Source organism: Mytilus galloprovincialis, chromosome 13 (assembly GCF_965363235.1).
Source record: "Mytilus galloprovincialis chromosome 13, xbMytGall1.hap1.1, whole genome shotgun sequence".
NCBI lineage: Eukaryota > Metazoa > Mollusca > Bivalvia > Mytilida > Mytilidae > Mytilus > Mytilus galloprovincialis.
The window spans coordinates 64,430,338-64,454,658 of NC_134850.1; the positions used below are offsets into that span (position 1 = coordinate 64,430,338).

The window sequence follows — 24,321 nt, forward strand, 5'->3', positions numbered from 1 at the left end:
CAAAGCGGTGATATACAATATAATTAAAACCAGAGCAGACTGATAATGACAGTGGGACAACAGCTAATATCATGTCTTTTAGCAACGTTATCACAGTCACTTGGCAAATTCCGAAAATAAAACACGCCTCAATGGTATGCTTTCAGTGAAAAAAATATAACAAAGAAAGATAAGCTCAAAAATCGGGCAGTAGGTAAAATATTATCTCTTGATCATTTAAATTCTTTGAGTGATATCATAGCAGTAAGGTTCTGATACTAAAAATGTAATAAAATAATATAAACATACATATATCTGTGATTTAATAATATCATTTGGTAGATCAAACAACTTAAAATATTCTCAAACATAATACAAAGTTATCAGTTAAACAATATCACATCAGCTGTTTCTTGAGAGGTAGTACATTGCGTGCTATAATATTCATATTGCAATCTTCAGACCAGAAAAAATTAAGTTACACCATTTCTAATAATAATATATGTATCCGACAATTTAACCTTAATTTGCGGCATAAGCGCATTTTTCAACTTTGCCATAAAATTACGGTCTGTAACATCTAAGTACACATAAGAATTAAGATAATCCTTTATATCTCTGTCATCTATTTTACTTGTCTTATCCTGCAGAAATATCACTATTAAATGGTTGTATTTGCTAAGACGTGTCTTTTCGATCGCTCTTTGAAACGCAAACAATTGTAAATCATCTAATGTTTCCAAACTTGAAGTCACAAAAATTGTATGTGAAGAGGACTCAACGGCGAGCCCAATATTTGTCAATATACAGGCACCAGGATGAAAATGACTATCCGGAGTACAGATTCTGTACGATTCTCTTTCTAGTCGTGGTATTAAGTTGTTTTGGCAGTAATCACGTTCATCACACGAATAACAAAAGAATAGATCATATTCATGTCCTTTCGTTATTTTCAGCTCCCTCTCAAACGGAAATACTATGTTGGTATTCATATTAACCATTAGGTTATCTTGACTAGCTCCTAGATTATTCTTTGAGTATGATCTTAATGTATACTTTATTTTACTTAAAAATAGTGCATTTCTGTACTTTAAGTGTTTATGGAGTTTGATATACTTCTGAACGTCCTTGTTTAATGCTGTAACCACATTGTTTTCTGTAACACTTGTTACTAGCAGGAAATTAGCTCTGTTTACTTTTATTTTATTTTGACACTCCGCCCATGTATAATCCATTAATACCGTATTTGCAAACATCTCATCGGATAATATAAGAAGAACATGTTTGCTTTGCAATACTGCAGAGGAAACATTTTCCTGCAAAGAATATCCAGCAACAAAATCGTTTGCAACACTAAAAACAACGAATTGCATTTGTTTAAGGGGAAATACCAATTTTTCTTCCACAAATTCTGACGAATCTTTAGCGTGAATAATTGTCAGGTCTATTATCTCCCTTTTATCACATTTCTGTCGATCAAAAGGATGTAATTCAAAAGTAACGTAAATGAGAACTTTGATCTCTACTCTAAAGTAGAATCCAAGAAACAGTGCAATAAAAGTCAACAATATTCCTACGACAACGGGAATCACATAAGATTGATGTACAGTTCTATCGTGGCATACAAACTTATTATCGTGGAGTAGAACAATTGGTTGCGCGTTGTTTTCACTATGACAAGTAATATCATGGATGTTTTCAATTAAATCAATATTCACTGTCAGCCATTTTTTGAACCACAAAGAATTACAGTCACAAGCAAAGAGGTTGTTTTGCAAGCTGATCGCATCGATATCTAAATCTTTGATATTTTCTGGGATGTGCATTAGTAAATTATTATCCAGTGTCAACCGTTTTATATTAATCATCTTTTTTAAAGCATCAGGTTCTATTTCACCTAAATTATTGTTGGATATAAGAAGTTGTCGTATATTCCCTAAATATTTACGTACGGTGAGTTTTGAAATATTATTATTTTCTAACCAGATATCCAGCATTCCACTCGGCATATTTTCCGGAAGTGTGTTTAATTCTTTATCTCTACAGTTAACTATGGTTACATTAAACATTTCACGAATGTAGCATTCACATAAAGGTGGACAGTCAGTTATATTGACTACTGAATATGTCTCTTCTGCTTTGAGTCTAAGAACAGCTCTTCCTTGGAATTCAAATGGTAATTTGCATGTCCATTCAGTGTAGAAATACTCCTCCCCTGTCCAATATCCACTCTCAGTCAAGTTTAGCATCAATTTATTGAAAGGTAGTATATCAGAATAACATTTGAAAGATTGCGCTAAAAATACAAATTTGAAATGCTTCAATATTATCAACAACATACGTTTTGCATGTGCGCTTGCATTAGTTTTTATAAGGAAACCAGTGACATTAGAATGGCTTAAATCAATTTTTCTCCAAGTGGTTGTTGTTTGTAGATAGTCACTGTCAATCGAGCTACTGGAAGACTCTACACTTCTTATAAGTGAGGTCGGGTCAACGTGTTCAAGCAAAGCTGTCATATTTTGAAAATTAATATTGGTAAACCGAACATCAATTGTTTTTAGACCTCGTATATAAAGCAATGTAACCGGAAAATCTCTGAGTGGATTGTTTTTTAAAATGACACTGTTTAACGCTACACTGTTAACTGGAAATATTTCTTGACCTACTGTTAGTATCTTATTATATCCCAAATCTAAAGAAATCAGTTTATTAAGGTGAAAGAACACTTGCTTCGGTAACACCGTTAAACTGTTGTTTGCTAAACTAAGAAACGTTAGGCTTGATAACTGATCAAAAACTCCAGACGGTAAATCACCTAGTTCGTTTTTACTCAGATCAAGATGGAGTAACTCAGTCAGCCCTGAAAATGTCAGTCCTCTTATTTCCCGTAATCCAAGTTCAGTTAATATAACAACTTGAAGACCTTCTACATTTTTGAAAATATCTTCATCAAAAAAGGAAATGTTGTTTTTGGAAATTCTGAAAAAGTGCAACTTACGACTTAATTGTATGCTACTTCTTGTCGTAAGTCCATTGTTTATTAACGATATCTGCCTCCGAAATATGTTGTATGGAATATTAAGATGGAAAGACTTTATAAGATTGTTTTGTAGATACTCTGACCGTGATAAATTATCTGTGATGAATGCATCGTTGATTGACCACGGAAATTCCACTTTTCCTTTTAAATCACATTTATCAACCTCTAATGTTTGAAGATCTGGAAATATTTTACGAAGCATTTGTTGATTAATAGCTCCTTTGCATTGACTTACTAAAATCTCCTTCACTTTGGAAGTTTCATTGTTGCAATTGAACATATACTGTATAAAGTTCGTTATGTCATTGTGTATACAGTTTAGACCAAGTGCTTGAATATTTCTGGAGCCGTGACACGATGACCTGCTATCTAACGCTTGAAAAGAAGTAAAATTAGCTGTCAATATTGTAAGTACACGTGTATTAGTTATTACAAAGAACGGATCAATACCTTCTATATCAAAACTACATTTGTATAGCTGAACATAGCTCATTAGATTTGAAATAATTGTTGCGTTTTCTAACTGTCTGAAAGATATCTTGATATATTCATCACAAATAAATACAAAAAATCCAACTGTCATACTTTCATTTGGAAAGTTATAATCATTTATAATATCTGTTGTGTTCAAATCACAATTATCAGCTGAATGAATCTTTATTAATCGTCCAATGGTATTAACTGGTTTTGAATCTTGATTATAAAGCGAAGGCCAGATAAACGGTTTAAGTTCCATTTGACACAGAAAGCCACTTGATGCTGCCACCGTCAATACCACTACAAAAGTAGCATTTCTTACTATATTACCCATAATCCATTGATATTCCGCTTATTTGATTTCTTTGCAAGCTATCTGTAATTAGATTGCTAAAGCTAGTAAATAATCATGGAATGACCCTTTATGGTAACACAAGCATTAAAAATATAAATAAAGCAGCCGTTTTTTAATTCAGTATAAATGCATTTATCAATTTTTATGAACTGAATCAAAGGTTCATTTGTGTAAATTATAAAGATAAGGCACACACAGACAAACAGTGAGTTGTTGAATTGCAGGCAGCTGGCAATTATTGACTATGTTATATAAATTTGCAGGAATGGAAATAAAATCTCTACAATTCTAGAAGTACCCTAATACTTATTAATCTTTTATTTGGTTACGAATTGACCTTTTGTACTAAGAGTGTCAATTTACCATAGCATCTTACTGATATATCCACCAGCATACTTGTTGCTATGAATTGTATTGTAGTTTAGGTAACTAATATCATAAAGAACGATATAATCTCTCTGTTGTTTTTTTTATTATCTATTTTATATTAAATACAGAAAGTATAATGATTTTAAACAATTTATTATCTGTTGATATATAAAATTGATATTTTTTTTACATATTCAGGGACAAATCATGTTATTCTTTCACCTATCCCCGTTTCATGTGATAATCTCGTACCAATAGGCCAAGTGTCACAATCGCTAGTTTGCGAAAATATATATATATATATTTTTTTTATCTTTTACATGTTTTGAAGTACATATATGATTGAGGGATAAATACAAATCCAGTAGGGTACCCAAACTTGTCCAAAATATCTGGCATGTACATTTTTTTGTGAATTGGTCTCTTATCTAAATTTAACGTAACCATCGAATTAGACTTTGATACTTAGTACAGCAACAAGGCGGGTGTCACACATGGAGCAGGATTTGCACACCCTCCATGAGAATCTTTGATAACTTTCGCCTTTTTTCATCTGTTATTATTTTTTTTATATAAATCAATAAACAAATTTACTTTTAAAGAATGTTGAGTATATTACCGATTGTTGTGCAACGATGTATGTTTTCATAATGTTCATAAGCTGGTCTGTATTTTTGTGGAAGCATTTGATTAAAATTATACCTACATGTATAACTTGTACACAATTACATTATAATAGTAATAGAGTAATGACACAATCAAAATGTCCCTAAAATTGTTCGGATAGTTGAAAGAAGAGTGTCAACATATTGTTTCTGAAGTACTTCCTTTATTTCTTGTTTTCTACTTACATGAGATAAGATTTGAATTTCTAATAGAGAAAATGATTCAAATGAACAAAAAAAAGTTTCATATTTTTTTTTGTCAAAGGATACAAATTCAATTATAAAAATTCACTAGGTTTAAAGAGTTAAGAATATGTGAGAAATGTATTTTTGTAAATGTAATATTTTAGTAATTTCACTATACTGTATTTTACAATTTACAAAACACGATAACTGAATACATGCAAAGGTCCATGGAAATATATTTTTAAATTTATCAATGTAGCTTATTTCTGTCCAAGCCTTATTGTTATACAGGATGATACAAGGATTACAATTTTAAAGGTCAGACGCGCGTCTGATATACAAAAACATCATCAGTGACGCTCGAAACAAAACAGTTAAAAATCCGAATAAAGTACGAAGTTAAATAGAATGAAAGACCCAAAGTTTGAAAGATTTTGCCTAATATATCTTAATATTTATTTTGTTATAACATGAGCAACACGACGGGTGCCACATGTGGAGCAGGATCTGCTTACCCTTACGGAACATCTGAGGTTCCCCCTGGTTTTTGGTGTGGTTTGTGTTGCTTATTCTTGAGTTTTCTATGTTGTGTCATGTGTACTATTGTTTTTCTGTTTGTCTTTTTCATTTTGAGCCATGGTTTTGTCAGTTTATTTTCGATTTATATGGAATATTTCGCCCCTCTTTTAAGTTATTTACTATAGGGTATAACACACTAAAAATATCATTGGCAAAGCGTAACTGTTTAAACAGTATGAATAAACAAGGTTTAAAGATACACAGGACAGTGATTTAATTTGGACAAAAAGAACTTTCGAATGTTTCTGGTATACTGAATAATTCAATGCATAATATGGCGGGTATGTTCTCTTTCAAAAAATACTTTTGGATCTATTCTGGTGCCATCATATAATTGATATATTTCACGCTTTGCTAGTAAGTCATTTGACTTTTTGAGACACTCCTCATGAGCACGAAAAGATGTTACCACATATATATGGATCAAATACTATCGTATTGTAAATATGTTTTTGATGATCTAATTGTTACACGTCGTTCATGTGTATCAACACATTTATATGTTACTAGATGTGCTTCACTAATCTGGTGGAGACATGATATTTTTACCTTGTACAATAAAATGTTAATAGTACGTAATACACTTAACAAACTATCAATAAAAATCAATTCGAAATTCAATGACATCCAATTACCCGTTTGTTTTAAGGTGAGATTTTGTAAATATGGAATGCATAAGACATATAACATGTATAAGAAATTATCATGGCAAACAAATTTGAAAATATAAAAAGGAGATATTTCACGATTGTTATTGTTAGCATTACACAATTAAGCCTATATTTAGCTTTTAAATTAAAAAAAAATCATGTTCATAGTTGAGTGTACTGAATGTCAGAATTCAACCACAAACAAAACACATCGTCTTTGTCTTTAATTTTGCATTTCCTTTTCAACATATTTCACTATTTGATTTACGTTTGGCTACTAAACAAACATTTTCAACTTAAAAGACTATGTAGTAAATTTATTTAACGCAAAAAGCAACTCCTTAATATACATTTCTACTATTAAAAAGTACTATAAATAATATATAAACTAAAACAAACCTGATTTTTTTCAATGTGTATATATACCACCGTAAATATGAATCGGTAAAATCCTTTCCGTTTTACAATACATAATAGGAAGTATGTGTAGATTTATCCTCAAGGTGAATTTTTATATCTCTAGATCAGTTTTACACAGTTGAAGTACCTTTTCATGATAATATGTTTTTGAAAAAATGTTGTTGTTGCTATTAAGTAAGATTATTATGATTGTCGAAATGACAACAATCAAACACATTACGTACGTGTCATGTGTTGTACTTGATCTCTTCATTCAATCATCCCATCGGACACTCCTTCATCACACAAGGAGCGTATATTATATCAAAAGATGAGAATAAAATCTTTAAAAAAAGTAAAACAAGACTTCAACAATAAGATTTAAGACAAAATAAAATAATAAAACAAAAATTGGCAAAGAAATGAAAAGAACGAAATGCATAAGAAATCTTGGAAGAATATAGAAATGGTATACGTATAAAATCACAACAGTAGTATACCGCTGTTTGATATTCATGTTTTGATCGGGCAGCTGCCCAAAATCAAAGTAACAAATCAAATAAAAGAGGAAAACAACGGAACAACAGAAACCCTGAATGGTTACAAAAACTAACGCCAATGTACATAGAAACGGACTATTTGATAATAACCGCCATACTCCTGACTTGGTTCAATGATCTATATTATAGAAACTAATAGTCCAAATTTCAATTAAAAGAAAGTTAGAATACATACAATTTGCGTCTTTGTCCAACTGCAACAATACAAAAACATTTGACTTGTCTACCCCTTACACAAGTATTCTTATTCCAAACTAGAAAACCTCTTTGTTCATAAAAAAGAATGACCGACGTAGATTTTAATTTCTAAACTACGGGAGTGATTTATCGTTCTTTATGAATAATCACCTGTCAAACTTAAAATACGTTAAAACTGAGATTAAAAAGATGCTTGATTTCCTGCTTGACAACATATGTATCATGTCTGGTGGACGTATTTTTCAACAACAAAAATAGGAGATACCATGAAACTGTGATTATCTTCATATTGACTTTTATTTATTCATATGAAAAAGACTTATTTGGTTCAATATCCCTTATGCACCTCAAAATGAGGAACTCTCAAAAATTCTGTGTAAACAAAAAATATCTGTGAAGTGATATTGGGCATGTTTCTGTTTTTAACAAGTGACTGAGCTTAACCATTTGTGTTTTGATTTGGAAAGTAGAGGAACATATAGAATAACTGTCACAGTGTTAAAACTATGGAGCTATTAAATGTGTTCAAAGTATTAAATTTTCAAAGAACTTATTGTGTTTAAAAGAGCATTTTTTACCACGAGGAGCAGCATCACAAAGGGATGTTCGGGTGTGCTAATCAACGGAGAAAATAATCCCACTTCGTACCCCGAAAAATTAACCACAAACGTCAAAATTATTCCATCTTGTAGTGGAATGAACTATTTGTGGATTCTTATAAATTCCATAGAACTTTTGGACTATTTTAAATCTCGGTCTATCTCTGTAATTAAGTCTTACATACTTTTGATTTTTTAACCCTGTATGCTAACAGTGCCCATGTGAAAATTTTAAATTGTTTGTATAAACATTGTACCACAAAAATATGTGACGTATAAAAATTTTTGACGTCAGAAACGCGAATCAATGAATACGTTTGTAGATAGATGTTTTTGTGTTCTGTTAAATTGTTCCTTTTAGAATTGTTACACGATGATGACTGCTGTACCCATATTTTGACTATTTTATTTATTATGTCTGTTTAGTTCGCGCGTCGTCGTAAGTATAACGGAATTTGATGAGACTGTCAACAAAGTGAGAGGTTTAGCGCTATAAAACCAGATTCAATCCACCATTTTTTACATTTGAAAATGCCTGTACCAAGTCAGGAATATGACAGTTCTTGCCCATTCGTTTTTGATGTGTTTTATCATTTGATTTTGCCATGTGATTATGGACTTTCCGATAAGATTTTCCTCTGAGTTCAGTATTTTTGTGATTTTACTTTTTACCATTACCGCCTATGGATATTTAGAAATGATGTTATAAATCAGTTCAGTGTCGAATAAATTTTCCACATATTTTATTTGTGTGTACATTGACCTTGACCTTGACCTATTGACCTTGACATAAATAAGCTTATTTTCCTAAAATATATCACCCATATATGTAAGGTTCATTCTAATGAAGCAAGTGATATAACAGTAACCATACGATAACATTTTGTTTTTACACTTTTATTGAAGGATGGAATGACAAGATGTTACTATAAACTCTTTTATTTTTGTCTATGAGAAATCCTAGTTGACAGGTTCTCGTTAGACAGACAATTATTTTAAAACTTCTGATGTGACATATTTATTGCGCATAATTATGTATGTATTGCGACAAGACAATTATACTACATAACGTATTATGCAGTATTTATATTTTGTTCATTTAGCATAGAATAATCAATTAAATATAAATAAGAGGTTCATATAGATAATATTTTGTCCCATATATTTTGCCATACCTTATGATTTTGCTGATATAGTATTAGCACTTGGATACAAAAATTGACCTGAATGATTTGGAACTAGTTCTAACTATTCGATGGAAAATGTTGCAAATGAAACACACAAATGTTTAAAAGTAGCTGAAACACAAATATGCACACTAAGAAAACTCTTGCAAGCATTTTATAACATATATTTTGTGAACCCAACTAAGGCGAGACAACCGGATTTTTCTTTACCTGGATTTAGTGGTTTAAAGAATAAAGTGACACAATATAATCAACCAAACACCATTCTTCGGTAAATAACCGTTTACGTAAAATTTTAAAAAGGTTATTTTAACAACAAATTCTTTTCTTATCTATTTCAAGCGTTAATGATACAAAAGAATCAAAGTCATGGCTAGTATCATGATGACATCAATCACTAAATGTGATAAAGCAATTGTAAACGGGACACGTTTTAAACAAAATTGTCATTCCCTCAAAGAAGGATATTGCCTGCATATCAATTTTAAGTAATATCATAAACAGAAGGATAACACACAAGGTACAAATAAAATAAATCATCAGCTTCATCGAGAAAAAGAAATCGGAGTGTGTATTTGTAGTTTTAAACTTAAAGATCATTGTTTTGTTAAAAATCCCCATTTTTCTAAAAACTACTTAACATAACGATAAATTAAGATAATAAAAACTATAATGGATAAGTACACCAGTATGAAAGTTGGGAAACTTTATGCTTGCTTTGTTGATTTAAAAAAAAGCGTTTGACAAAGTCATTCATTCTGGTTTAAATTATAAGCTATTAAAACATGATATAGGTGGTAACTTTTATGCAATCCTGAGCGACATGTACAATAGAAGTGAATTATGTGTTAAAATAGGTGATGTGCTTACTCCTAATTTTTATTCTCAAATTGGAGTAAAGCAAGGGGATGTTTTAGGTCCAAACCTTTTCAAGATTTTTATAAACGATTTACCGGATGCATTTAAAGAAAGACAAGATGCTGTTGATATAAATCGTCGCAGGATTGACTGCCTCATGTATGCAGATGATATTGTTATTTTTTCTAGTTCCAAGGCAGGTCTTCAAAAACGACTTGATGATTTATCAAAATTTTGTACTAAATGGTGTTTAGCGGTCAATCTATCTAAAACCAAAGTTATTAAATTTAACTAACCTGGTAAACTTTTAAAAGAATATTTTATTTCGAAAAAGATACAATAGAATGTGTTAACAATTATAAGTATTTAGGTTTAAAATTTATATCTAGTGGACTTTTTAAGCAAGGACAGGAAGAATTATACAAAAAATCACTAAAAGCTATATTCAAATTGCAAAGATCTTTTCGTCTTCCAATCCAAGTATTTCTACTCTATTACAAATATATGACCATACAATAAAACCTATTTTAATGTATAACAGTGAAATTACAAGTATGTTTGAAACTAGCTCTGCAGCATGTCAGAAAGAAAGTGAATATTTATTACAGCACATTTATATGAATGATTTTTTTTAGATAAATCCAATTTAAGATATATGAAGTAAATATTAGGTGTAAACAAAAAGTCTTCTAACCTAGCTGTGCTAGGAGAGCTTGGTAGATTCCCTTTATATTTTTCAGTTGTATTATCAATGCTAAAATATTGGTTTAGAATAAAGAATATGAAAGATGGTTCACTGTATGATACCTATATGTGTAACAAAAACATGTTTAATAATAATATTGAATGCTAGTATTCATCCATACATTTCATTTTTAAAAAGCTGAATATTCATAATTTGGAGGTGAAGCTCAACTTTTTTATCAAGTCAGTTAAGCAAAAACTTTGTAATAGTTTTGTAAAATTTTGGAACACAAAAAGAACAGATGCACAGAGTAGTGAATTAGATACTTATTTCAAACTCATAACTTGTTTTTCTAAAGAAATGTATCTATCTTTAAACAATTTTCAATTGAGAAGTGCCATATGTAAAATTAGAATCAGTGCACATGATCTCAAAATAGAAAGAGACAGGTATAACATTATATATAGAAAGAAATCAAAGGCTTTGTAAGAAATGTACTCTAAATCTGGTTGAAGATGAACAACATTTTATAACTAGTTTTCCAGCATACAAAAATGATAGGGAGATATTTTTTAAGGAGATAAACTGTATTTGTCCTAATTTTATACATCTTTCAAATGAGCCAAAATTTGTTTGGTTATTTACTAATGAAAATTTGTCTGTACTTAAATATTTAGGGAGCTATATTATTACATGTCTAGATGTTAGACGAAATGTTAATTAATGTATGTAATAACAATGATAATTGTAATGATTTTATGGTTCTGATCCTGCCTGGAATTTAATGTATATGATTTTTATAGAATGAAGATAATAACATCTGTCTGAACTTTTTTTAATGTTTCATTTTATTATATAAAAATGTTTTTCTGTTACAAATCATGATGTATTATTTCATGTGTACATGTTATGCTGCCCATCAAGGGCCCTTGATTGGAATAATAAATATTCTTATTCTTATCAATAAATTGAAAAACGAGATGAAAACAAAATAGTGTATTCAACCTTCTGTAATGACAATACTACAGATCAGATAAGGTTTTTATATTGTATAAAAAGTGAAACGAGGTTAGCGACATTAACTTTTTCTAACAATAGACTACATGTTATCCTGCAATCGACATTTCTACTATACTAATACAGGTGTACATATACCACGAGGCGAATTTGTATACAAGACGTATATAGTATACTAGTATCCTACTACTGTTGCGAGCGAACGGTTAAATAAAATTTCTGTTAACGTCACAGTTCAAGTGGGATCAACATTGCGGTCTGTGTTTAATTCGTTTCGATTTCTTTTGAAGATAAATTCAATGATTCTGATATGGAAAAAATGTACAAAATTAATTTCAGTATAAAGACAAAAACTGTTTAATGTATATAGATATCAGCTGTATTTTTATTCGGCTCGAAACATTTTGGCTTGTTTTCGCAGTCTTGGATTTTTCCTACAAGAACAGTCGTCTAATCTGTACCTCTATAGATTGTTACATTCCAAGTAGTCCCATTTGTTTGAGTGGACAAACAAACGGGGAGTGTTAGTGCTTGTGAATCACTCGGTTTATTCAAGACTTCCTGTTGTAACAATGTTAAAACACGACAATTATGGTACTCTCTTAATTCTACTAATATACACTTTGAAATCACCACAGACGAAGCAGATACTGCTTCTCTAAATGTATATTTAGTAATATCAAAGAAGGTGCCTCAGTTAATTTCTTTTAACAAATAAATGATTAGCAGATATATTGTTTCAAATCTGGTGCTGTTCTGTTTTATCTGGTCTGATCAGTTGGTAATTTTGGTAAAATTTGCTGCAGGGCCATTAATTCCAGCTTCTGACATTGAACGTTTGGGGTAAAAAAAATATTCAATGTTTTTGAATAAATAAAGGCAACAGTAGTATACCGCTGTTCAAAACTCATAAATCCATGGACAAAAAACAAAATCGGGGTAATAAACTAAAACTGAGGGAAACGCATTAAATATAAGAGGAGAACAACGACACAACATTAAAATGTAACACACACAGAAACGGACTTAGCATTAGACAAAATCCAATGAGAATAACAAACATACCACATTTTCCACATTTTGTTTTGACATGACATTTTATACGTGATTAAACGGTAAGCATTTTGCTCATTAAGAAATGCCATTAGATGACCAACCATTTGTAGTTGTTTTCATTCTTGACTGTTTGTTGTTGTCTCATTGATAACTTTATCAAACTTAATTATCTATTATATAACGAATACTATGTTGAATACGTTAAGTATTGCAAGAATCATTGCAAGCGTAAGCCTACACATATTTGGTCAAGGACTGCTTCAAATATCAACACACTTGGATTGAGTCCTATAGAAGTGACCATCTGAATTTTGTGACATTTACACTAGCAGACGGTCGATTAATGTGCACCTTACTAAGGTAATTGCTCTAAGACTTTTATGTGTGAAAGTGTTAGCATACGCATTCATTAAAATAAAGAGTATTGTGTTAAAACTGGAAATAGAATCCAAAGTGAAAGTAAATTTGAACATGAAATAAAGCAGATATTAAGTTTGGTTAAGCACACATGTAGCGCAACTTTGAAATACACTTTCATAATCCTTCCCCCATAATTGTAATGCTGTATATAAGTAGCTTTTGATCAAATAAAAGAATAAATCCTTACCAGGAAAATCTAAAGAGACAAATATTCAACATCGATCCTTCATGTAACACGTGTTTATTTTACATGATAAACTATTCAGATTTTTCATATAGAAGTATTTTCTATTCCATTTCGAATGTTCACATTGGAAACGTCTATTTCATTTGGTTGGAGTATCGACGTTTTTAATCTCGAAAAGAAATGTTTGTCTGTGGTATCTAAGTATACAAAAGAATGAAAATATTCGTTTATATCTTTTTCTCCTGGTGGACAAGTTTTTCCCTGAATTAATATAACTATCAAATGATTATATTTTTTTAAACGTGTTTTCTCTATTGCCTTTTGAAACACAAATAGTTGTAATTCATCAAATGAATCATGGTTTGAGGTAACGAAAATTGTATGAGACGAGGATTCGACAGCGAGACCAATATTTGTCAATAAATAGTCCCCTGGATGAAAATGACTATCCGGAGTGCAAATTCTGTACGATTCCCGTTCTAATTGAGGTATTAGGTTGTTTTGGCAATAATCACGTTCATCGCTTGAATAACAAAAGAATAAATCGTATTCATGGTCTTTGGTATATTGCAGAGTATCCTTTATAGGAAGTAACCGCCTGTGATTTAAATCAGCCATCATGGCTTTACTTCCACTAGTTTGATATGAAGTCAAAATATATCGTATTTTACTAAGAAATAGTGATCCCTTACAGTTTAAATGTTGATGCAGCTGTATATATTTTTGTAAGTCTTTGTTTAATTTGGCAACTCTGGAAGTTGGTGCGATATTCGTAACTAGAAGAAAATTTGCTCTATTCACTTTCATTTTCTCCTGGCATTCTGCCAAAGTCAAATCTAATAAAATTGAATCGGATATCATGTTTTCCGACAGTATGAGAAGCACGTGCTTGCTATAAAATACTGCCGAGGAGATGTTTTCATGCACTGAATATCCAGCAATGAAATCATTTGCCTGGCTACAAATAACAAAACCTAATTGTTGCAACGGTAAAACCAACTGCTCGTCGACAAATTCTGTCGTGTCTACAGCGTGTATTATTGTCAGATCTACTATTTCGTTTTGATCAAGTTTCCCGCGATCAAAAGGATGCCATTCGAAATTGACATATAAAAGAACTTTGATTTCCAGTCTATAATATACTAACAAAAATGTAATCACCCCAATAATTAAGATAACTGATGTAGCTGCAGCGACTGGTTTTGTATAATGATGAAACACAGAGGGTTTCTTGCATGTAAATTTATAATCTGGGACATAAATAATTTGATGTCCATTCTCGCTTTCACTAATACAATTGACCTCTCGTAGGTTGTCAATTAAAAAAACATTTCTTAACAACCACTTTTTGAACCATAATGTTCGGCAGTCACAAACAAAGGGGTTGTTCTTAAGGCAGAGTGTATTGAGCTGTAAAACATCAATACTTTTTGGTACGTGAGTAAGCAGATTGTTGTCAAGCTTTAAAATCTTTAACTTTTCCAAATTTGGGAAAATATTATGATCAATATGCTCTATTATATTGTGCGATAGGATCAGTTGACGCACATTGCACAAGTAACTTCGGAAAATTAATTTCGATATATTGTTATTCTCTAACCAGAGATCCAAGTCGCTAGAGGGCATAGTGTTTGGTAGTTCATTGAGTCCTACGCCTCTGCAGTTAACAATAGTCACATTATATACTTCTCGGAAGTAGCACTCACATAAAGTTGGACATTCAAAAATATCTATTTGTGAATATGTTTCCTCTGCTTGAATTGAGAGAACGGACTTCCCTTCAAGTTCCTTTGGATATTCACATAACCAATCAGAAAAAAAGTATTCGTTTCCTGTCCAATATCTACTCTCTGTAAAATTTTGCATTAATTTGTTAAATGGTATAATATCCGAAAAACAGGTTAAGTGGTTTTCTTTTATTTCAAATTTAAAATGCTTCAGGATTACCAACATAACACGTCTTGCATGGCAGCACATATCATCATCAATAAAGAAACCACTAACTCTACTTCCGGTTAGGTCGACTATTCTCCATTCATCGGTTGTCTGTAAAACATCACTCTCAATCGAGCTGCTTGATGGATTAACACTTCTAAGAAGCGAACTAGCATCAACTTTTTCAAGGAGAGCTGTCAGATTGCTGAAAGATATGTTTGTTGACTTAAGTTCAGCTTTTCTTAGATTTCGTATGTACAAAATAGAGACCGGGAACTCCACCAACGGATTATTATTCAATTTAAGAGTTTTTAGCGTTACACTGTTTACTGGAAGCACGCCATCTGTAATTTCAGCTATCTTATTGTTTTCTAAGTTTATTTGGAGTAATTGTTCAAGGTCACTAAAAAGTTTTTCACGTAAGTTTTGTAAGTTATTGTGCGATAAAGTAATATATTTAAGGCTTGGTACCTGATTGAATACTGTCGATGGTAAATCAGTGATTTCATTATTCCTGAGGTCAAGATAGGTCAATTTGTTTTGTCCTGAAAACGTCGATTTTCCAATGAGTCGTAGCCCAACTTTGGTTATCACAATAACCTGAAGTCCTAGAACATTACTGAACAGGTTGTCATCAATTTCGGATATATTATTATTTGAAACTTTGAAAAACTGCAATAAACCATACATTTTGACTTGATGTTGTCCAGTTATCTCATTATTTGTTAGCGTTAGCTGCCTTCGAAAGATGTTCGGAGGAAATTTAGATGTAAAGACTTACTATAATGATCCTGCATGTAATCCGATCTAGATAAATTATCGGGAAGAGGAGACACGTCTGTTGCCCATGGGAATTCCACTGTTCCACTTACATTACAATCTACAAGGCTTAGCGTCTGCAAATCTGGAAACTTTTGACGTATTATAGTTTGATTGATTTGTCCCGTGCACTGACCAATTAATATCTCTTTCACGTTGAAAGTATCATCATTACAATTAAACAAGTTTTCTATAGAACTCATTATATCATTGTTTATGGACTCTAGACTGACGGAAACAATTCGCTTGAATCCTTTACACGAAGCAGATTTGTTTTGGTGATCCGGAGAATAAAAGTTCCCAATTTTTATAGAAAATACACGGGAGTTTGTTATGCTTAGAAATAAATCCATTTCTTCTACGTCAAACTGGCATTGCATCAGCTGGACATATCCTATCACATTTGACTGAACCACTGATATGTGTAAACCATCAAAAGAAACTTTAATATGATGATGGCAGTAGAAGACAAACATTCCAACACGTTTGCTATCGGTAGGAAAATCAAAATTGGAAATGATATTCGTTACATTTACACTGCAGTTAGAAGGTGAAAGAATATGTATTTGTCGTCCAACACTTTCAATAGTTTGTGAATGTAAACTGAAAAGCGGAGGATGCGTAAAAGGTTTAAGATCTGTCTTGCATTGCACATCACTTTCAACTTTCGGAACTGTAGAAATTAGTAAACAGATGATTATCATCATGTTGGCCATGATCTTCGTACGTGTACACTAGAATAAACAATGACATTTGAAGGAGGTAACCTGAAAACGGAAAAGAAATATATTTATACGTATGAAAACTCATCACAGATTTTAGGATTATAATTAAAAAATTAAAAAATAAATGGAACAGTACTGAATGTTTTTTTTGAAATTCATAGCATAAGTCAAGATAAACACAAATAAAGATTGAAGAATTTTTTCATTGATTAAAAGTTCAAGATTGAGATCATTCAGGCACAGCGTATGCTTAACTGCAGTAGTAACTCTTCGTAGAATTCTAAATGAAGACCAAGACCAGGCTTTGAAGTCATAAAACTTTGAGTCAGTACTAATACTCTAAAATCAACCAATCAAATTGCTGGGTTTTAATGTTTCGAGTATGATTTTTGTTCTCCGAGCACTGAAGAGATTTTTATGACTTCAAGACCAGGACCGACAAACTGTTGAAGATGCGGAGGGTCCCTAGTAGAGTCAAATTCATTTTACAATTAATCAATGCTAAATTATGTGAAGATCAGGACCGACAACATATCGATAGCCTGTTAAGTTTATGGTTGTGGAAATCAGATTTATTCTTTATCTAAAATTCTTTTATAACATTTTCTGTCGTAACCTGATATGTACCTTTTTTTCTGAAATTAAACCTTGAAAGGCTCAATTTACATAAATTTGTAACTTTAATAGCTTAGATTTTGTGGTTATTTAATATGTTGTTTTAGAGTACAGTAGTAAAATGCAAATTTTAATAGTGAGTTCAAGTGAATTCTTTAAAACACATTTACGTTCTCATTACGCAATGCTATGTTTTATCAAAGAGGGTCTCGAATAATTTTAAGATACAAATTGCATTCGGTGCTCTTCAACTTCGTACTTTGTGTAGTATCTAACACTTGTCTTTTAAAATCATACAGAAAAGGTAAATTGGTCGAAAACAATTAGAAACAGAGAAAATGAGCAAAATAAAATAAGTTAAAAAATATAGAATAATAAAAAATATAAAAATAACTGTTAAAAATAAAAGAATTAGGCTCTACAATACAAATCACACAAATTAAAGATGTACAACAAATACAGAAATCATACAACTACAAAATAACAAAATATATCATTTCCATGAGAGCTTAACATAAAAAAAGGCATTATAGTTGTTAATCTCTGTGTCATTTTGGTCTCTTGTGAACATTTGTCTCATTGGCAATCATACCACATCTTCTTTTTTATAATTATGTCTTTAAGAGAAAGAAAAAATGTCCTTGATATATATATAAAAAATGTACCAAAAAATTAAGGATACCCCATCCAGATCCTCATATTAAATGAACTTGAGTCGAAATACTTTGGTCCATAATATACTAGATACATTGTGTGTAGACACAGGTACACATGTAAAAGTGACATGTCATAGATTTGTATAAAGATAAACATCACATGGGTGTGACAAATACAATATTATATAAACAATACAATGCTAAATATAACATCGTTAAATTGGTTTGAGCAAAGTTTAAAGTTTAAGGACAAACTTTGCTAAATATTTTATTCACAGATTTGAAAATAGGGATTTTATTATGAAGAAAAGAACTCTTCATCTACACATGTATATTGAGCCTATGATTGTTTATTTTTATGGCCCCGTAACAAAGTTGTCGGGGACATATAGTATTCCCCTTGTCCGAAATTCCGTAATTCCGTAATTCCGAAATTCCGTAATTCCGTCATTCCGTCATTCCGCAACAAAGTTAACCATTATACGTTGTTTTTTTTTCTAAACGGCTTTTGATATTGGACTGATTTTTGGTATGTGAGTTAACCATGATGAGTTACAGATTAAGTTTGAGTTTCGTTCCGCTTCACTAGTTTTTGTCGAAATTACGGGCTTTGGACTTTGGTAATTGTTGAAAATCACAGTTATACGGACTTTTTTTCAAAACGCTTTCAGATATTGGACTGATTTTTGGTATGTGAGTTAACCATGATGAGTTACAGATCAAGTTTGAGTTTCGTTCCGCTTTACTAGTTTTTGTCGAAATTACGGGCTTTGGACTTTTAGAAACTGTTGAAAATGTCAGTGATATGGTTTTTTTTTAAGGCCTGAAGATTTTGAGCAGATTTAGTATATGTGAGACTTCCATCTTCTTTGTGTCCACATGTGTTGTTGTAATTGCAGATTTTTCAAATTTTTGGAACGGGGCCATTCGTGTCGTTTTGACACATCTAGTTTATATACTGTGACTTGGATGGAGAGTTTTCTCATTGGCACTCACACCGCACATCTTCCAATCTAATTAAAAACCGATCTCTCATCGCTCCTGTTTCTGATATGTCGCGTGGGAGATCTAACGAAACCGGCTTTGAGGTCACATGTGAGTGAACTAATAGTTATGAATTTATAAAGATATGCAAATGAGTTGACGACCTATTAATAAGCCAATCAAAAAAGTTTATGAATTATTTTGACTGACGATTTCGTCGTAAATAAAATGAGTTACATCCCTTTGCCTTACGTTAAACTTCCAAGATCGTGGAAGACTCAATTTCATTGGTCGAAAAAGACACACCTACGAGGTCACTCACATGTGACCTCAAAGCGGGTTTCGTTAGATCTCCCACGCGACATATCAGAAACAGGAGCGATGAGAGATCGGTTTTTAATTAGATTGCACATCTTCTAACTTATATTTTTATTTTATTTTATCGGTTACATGTATGTTATGGCAATAAAACATACACGGTAGTACCGTACAAATTTTTCTGCACCAGTTGCGAATTTCGACAATCAATGTCTCTTCAGTGATGCTCAAAATATTTGAAAATCCAAAGCTTAGTAAGAAGGACGAAGAGCTATAATAAACCAAATAGGAAAAAAAAGTATAGCCAATGCCGGGCAAGGAATCAGAGCTTTGCACGAGGGAGATACATTCCTTAATTTAAATCATTTTAAAAACTGTGTAACAGCAAATTTATATAATACAAATTCCATATATGCAAAGCATGAAAATACGGAGATATTCAAAATATACATTGAAGACACGCCGAAGACCCATTGGTGGCCTTCGGCTGTTATCTGCTCTTTGGTTGGGTTGTTGTCTCTTTGACACATCCCCATTTCCATTCTCAATTTTATGATAAAAATATGATTACGGGACGACCATTTGATATTCTGTGGGGAGGGGGGGGGGGGCAGGAGGATTTTGAAAATAAATAACTCGCCCTTGATAATTACAAAAATAAATGGTTTGTTCTGTGGTAGTTTGAAAATAAATTACCTGACTTGCAATGTATTGAAAATAAATAACTCAGCAGGTCTAATCGATAGTATGAGATGGCTCCAGATTCTTCATAAATTCATCTTTTTTCAGAAACACTGCCCAAATTGTTTAATAATAAAAGTATAAATATTATTTAAATATACTTGAAATGTCTGCAAATTGGCTTCATTTAACTTGAGGAATGTTTTCTCGGAAACACTTACCTCACTTTTATTACAGGGCCGTAACTACATTGAGGCAAATGCCTCATGTACAAAATTTCAAAACCAAACGCTTGTCTCCATATCAAATTGTTTTCACGTCGAGTGCCTTGCAAGAAGCAAGTTCTGTTCTCCCTAAGACGTAGCCCCTGATTTTTCGGGATCAATATTTCTTTTTTTCATTGGTTGGCCTTCTGTATTCTGTTAGTGTTGCATTCCTTTTGTAATTTAGTAATTTTGTTATTAACTTGATCATGAGTTTAAAAAACAGAAGCCCAAGACTTCAACTATGTGAATTACATTTTTGCTTTATCATGCATATTGGTCTATTGATGTTGTCCCTAAAAACTAAAGTCTTACACTGAATGTATACATTTTCCTTTGAGACCAAAAATAAGAAAGGGTCTGGGGAACACCCAGAAGGCATGATTTTGCATTATTTCTTCTAAAGCTTCTTTAGTGACTCCAAAACCCTTAAAAAAATTGCCTCGCTCCGATCGGCATACCATGTTTGCCAATACTTTTAAAATAGGCTAGATACAATCAATCTTTAATATAGTGTATGGAAGCAATACATGTATATGCAGTTGGGAATATAGAAGATTCTTGGCTGCAGAGAATGATGATTAATTCTGGTTAAATATTACAAATACAGTTGTGAAAATAAATAATCAGTCCCTTGCTTTAATGAAAATGAAAAATCTTGCTTCAATAGTGCAGAAAAAAGAAAACATGTCATCTTAGTTTACAAAAATAAATAACCGATCCAAAAAAAAATCCTCCTGCCCCCCCCCCTCCCCCCCCCAATATCAAATGGTCGTCCCCTTAGTCCCAACATTCTTAAAACTCCATATTTCTATTTGTGTTGTGATGATGCTGTCACAGAAAAGTGTCCTCATAATCATCGGTTATTTATGTGGGTATGAAGAATTTCTTTTAATAAATTACTTACCTGATAAAGTACGACTTCAAAAATCTTTTCAAGGTTTACAAGTACAAAAAGATGTATACTATCCGGAAGTATTTTACGGGGAAATCCCTTCCTCTTCATGTACATATATAGTATTATAATGTATTCTTAAAATATTCACGCAGCGAAATAAAGGACCGCGTTTAAACATCACGATCAAACAATCTTTAAAATTTTAAAGTTCTTTACATTGTAAGTGAATTTGAATGAAAATAAACCCTAGTATGACAGTTATGTTATTATACATACAACTACATTGTACTAGAGTTATATCTTTTAACCACATGTCAAACATTTGGTTACAATTTAGATCTACTTATTCAGGTGTGTAATTTCAACAATAAAAAAATAACAAGATGTGGTATGACTACAAATAAGATGATATGTTCATCAGATGACGTAGAAGTTAGCAAAAATAGAAGATATGAAATGTTTGTTCTAACGATGTAACCGCCCCGCCCCCCCCCTTTTCCCCCAAAAAAAACCAAAAGCAAATAACAAAAAAACACGTTTTAAAACCTATATGTTTCTCTTAACAGGTCCAGTATGTATACAAATACTTTTTTAAAACAGATATGTATATAATAAAATACCACTACTCTGTATCAAAATAGTTTTATTTGTCCCTTAATCGGACCAATCGAGTTAATTTGTCACAAGGAAATATTATTTTGTACTCTTTTACCGCATGCAACAGTAAAATACAGGCAAACTAATTCTATTTGCAAAACACCATGACTTCACAAGGTTGCAACCACATATATTTTGACTATTTTTTACATGTAAGTCGGACACATGTTTACTAGTTTAAATGTGCGGGCGTCATCAGTTTGATCTGGTTTTGAATTACTAGATAATTAATACAGGCGAAATATGATCGATGTGGCTACGTAGTATGCTAACTATTTGAATATTAAATAATTGGCTAATAACGAAAATAACATTGTAATATAGATAAAGCTAGTACTTACATTTGAATGTTTGTGCTTAATTTGTAGTTGTGCTTCAATTGTAGTTGTTTGTTTAGATGTGTAGTTTGGAAATGCTTTGCGTGTATCTCAATATGCCTGTGCTGTTTCTACGCATTCGGAATACTTTCCTGCTTATATATCATCTGTATGTTCTGTGTTTAATTTTATGTACAATGTATATATCATTTATATTTGGTAAAAAGCTCTCAAACGGCTTATGTTTGTATTTGTACATTATGATGTGGGTTATGTGTGATCGGTTTTTCGTCCCGTTATGTTTATATACATGTATCGTTTTCATATTCCATTTACCAAAAAATCCATTTATATAAGAGCTAATTAACTGCGTGATATTCTAATTTTCTTATTTTCACGGGGGACAATTTAATTGGCAGACAAATGAGAGACAACAAATTAAATAAAAAAAAATCGTTCAAAATTGTTTGGAAAAAATTTGCATGCTTAACTTGTCCAAAATGTCATATTTTATAAAAAAAATTAACTAATATTTTCAAACTTTATTTGGATCACAATCACATTTTGTAAAATGCTTAATTTGATTTAGAAAGTCATATTGCCAGGAGAGTAACACACACCATCAACAGGAAAATTGAATATCCTGAAGTCAAACGCCTCTTTCACAAGCTAAGTTCGAACTCACAACCATAGTGTATACAGCTTAATACAGTTCTGTCGATGATATAGTTTTAACTTTCAGGTCGTAAACAATTATTCAACAACATGCACTTATCTTGTTTACCCTTAGTTGAGATTAAAAAAACACAAATTGATCATAAACAATGTTATAGACGAAGGCAATGTACAGTTTTTTTTTTTACTTTTATGATCTTATATTGAACTGTAGGTGTTTTACATATTACTAACTGCTTTGTTTTTAATCTATATTGGTAATGAACGTGATTGCAATATTTGTCAACAGTCTATAAGATAAAGTTGAAGAAAGAACGAAAAAGGAGAGACAACTCTATCTGACCACAATAACGGTAAATTGTTCTTGAATTATTTCCCATTCATTGTATACTAAACAATGACAAAAAATTATGTCACTTTGTGGTACATAATGTCAGTCGTTGAAAAGAAAACCGACATAGAATCACATTGCTTCTTTCGATCAAGTATTGAGGTATTTCTTTAAAAAAAGGATTTATGTATACGATGTAAATAATCTATTTCATTCCTAAATATTCCTTAGCCCTCAATATCATAGTTAGGACCAAAACATTCAGATAACGGCATTCTTTATTACTGTAAAGTGCAAATTTGTAATTTAAATGTTGTAGGTTTTTATTATGGATATCATAGCATGTTTACTATGCACTGGATGTTTTGTGTGTTTTTTTTTTTATGTAAATCAGTATTTGTTAAACTTATCAACAGTAAAAGTGTAAGATATGTGGTTTGGAGTCTATAAAAGCTAATTTATATCACCCAAATATGCATATATATATGTTCCAAAGTATGGACCTTGTTAAAGTCGGTTTTAAGCAAAATATTAACGATTGTTTGGTAAGTTATGTAATTTTTCGATGAAACATGTAACAGATAATGGATAGTTTCTATATGATTTATTCGCTGTTTATTTATATAGACTATTTTTGATTGAGTTAAGCCTGCCAATTGATATTTTATCGTGTGTTTTTCTATGTTATGATGTTATGTTATTGTTTCAGAAAAAAATGAGAAGGTTTGGTACCATTAAAACGTTTAATCCCGCTGCAAATGTTTGCACCTGTCCTAAGTCAGGAATCTGATGTATAGTAGTTGTCGTTTGTTTATGTAATTTATACGTGTTTCTCGTTTCATGTTTTTTTATATAGATTAGACCGTTGGTTTTCCCGTTTGAATGGTTTTACACTAGTAGTTTTGGGGCCATTTATAGCTTGTTGTTCGGTGTGAGCCAAGGCTCCGTGTTGAAGGCCGTACATTGATCTATTATGGT

At 31.6% G+C, this 24,321-nt stretch overlaps 1 protein-coding gene and 1 long non-coding RNA gene across 3 annotated transcripts; both read right to left on the minus strand.

Moving 5' to 3' along the window:
- Positions 1 to 285: 285 nt before the first annotated feature.
- On the minus strand, positions 286 to 6,969 carry LOC143057692 (uncharacterized). Of its 2 annotated transcripts, XM_076231054.1 has the most exons (3): positions 6,703 to 6,969; positions 2,981 to 3,875; positions 286 to 2,275 (listed from the first exon to the last, which is right to left on the minus strand). In XM_076231054.1, the coding sequence occupies exons 2-3, from the start codon at positions 3,831 to 3,833 to the stop codon at positions 453 to 455; spliced, it is 2,676 nt and encodes an 891-aa protein (XP_076087169.1). In that variant the 5' UTR covers positions 3,834 to 3,875; positions 6,703 to 6,969; the 3' UTR covers positions 286 to 452. The 2 variants fall into 2 exon arrangements, with proteins under 2 accessions (XP_076087169.1, XP_076087168.1); XM_076231053.1 differs by having other exon boundaries at positions 286 to 3,875; positions 6,703 to 6,963.
- Positions 6,970 to 11,409: 4,440 nt separating this feature from the next.
- LOC143057693 (uncharacterized) lies at positions 11,410 to 21,520 on the minus strand. Its single transcript, XR_012972794.1, has 2 exons — positions 21,373 to 21,520; positions 11,410 to 16,990 (listed from the first exon to the last, which is right to left on the minus strand). It is a non-coding gene; the product is annotated as an uncharacterized LOC143057693 (long non-coding RNA).
- Positions 21,521 to 24,321: the final 2,801 nt, after the last annotated feature.

Excerpts from the sequence above, each read along its gene's own strand:
- LOC143057692 (XM_076231053.1), bottom strand. The coding sequence starts at position 3,833 with ATGGGTAATATAGTAAGAAATGCTACTTTTGTAGTGGTATTGACGGTG.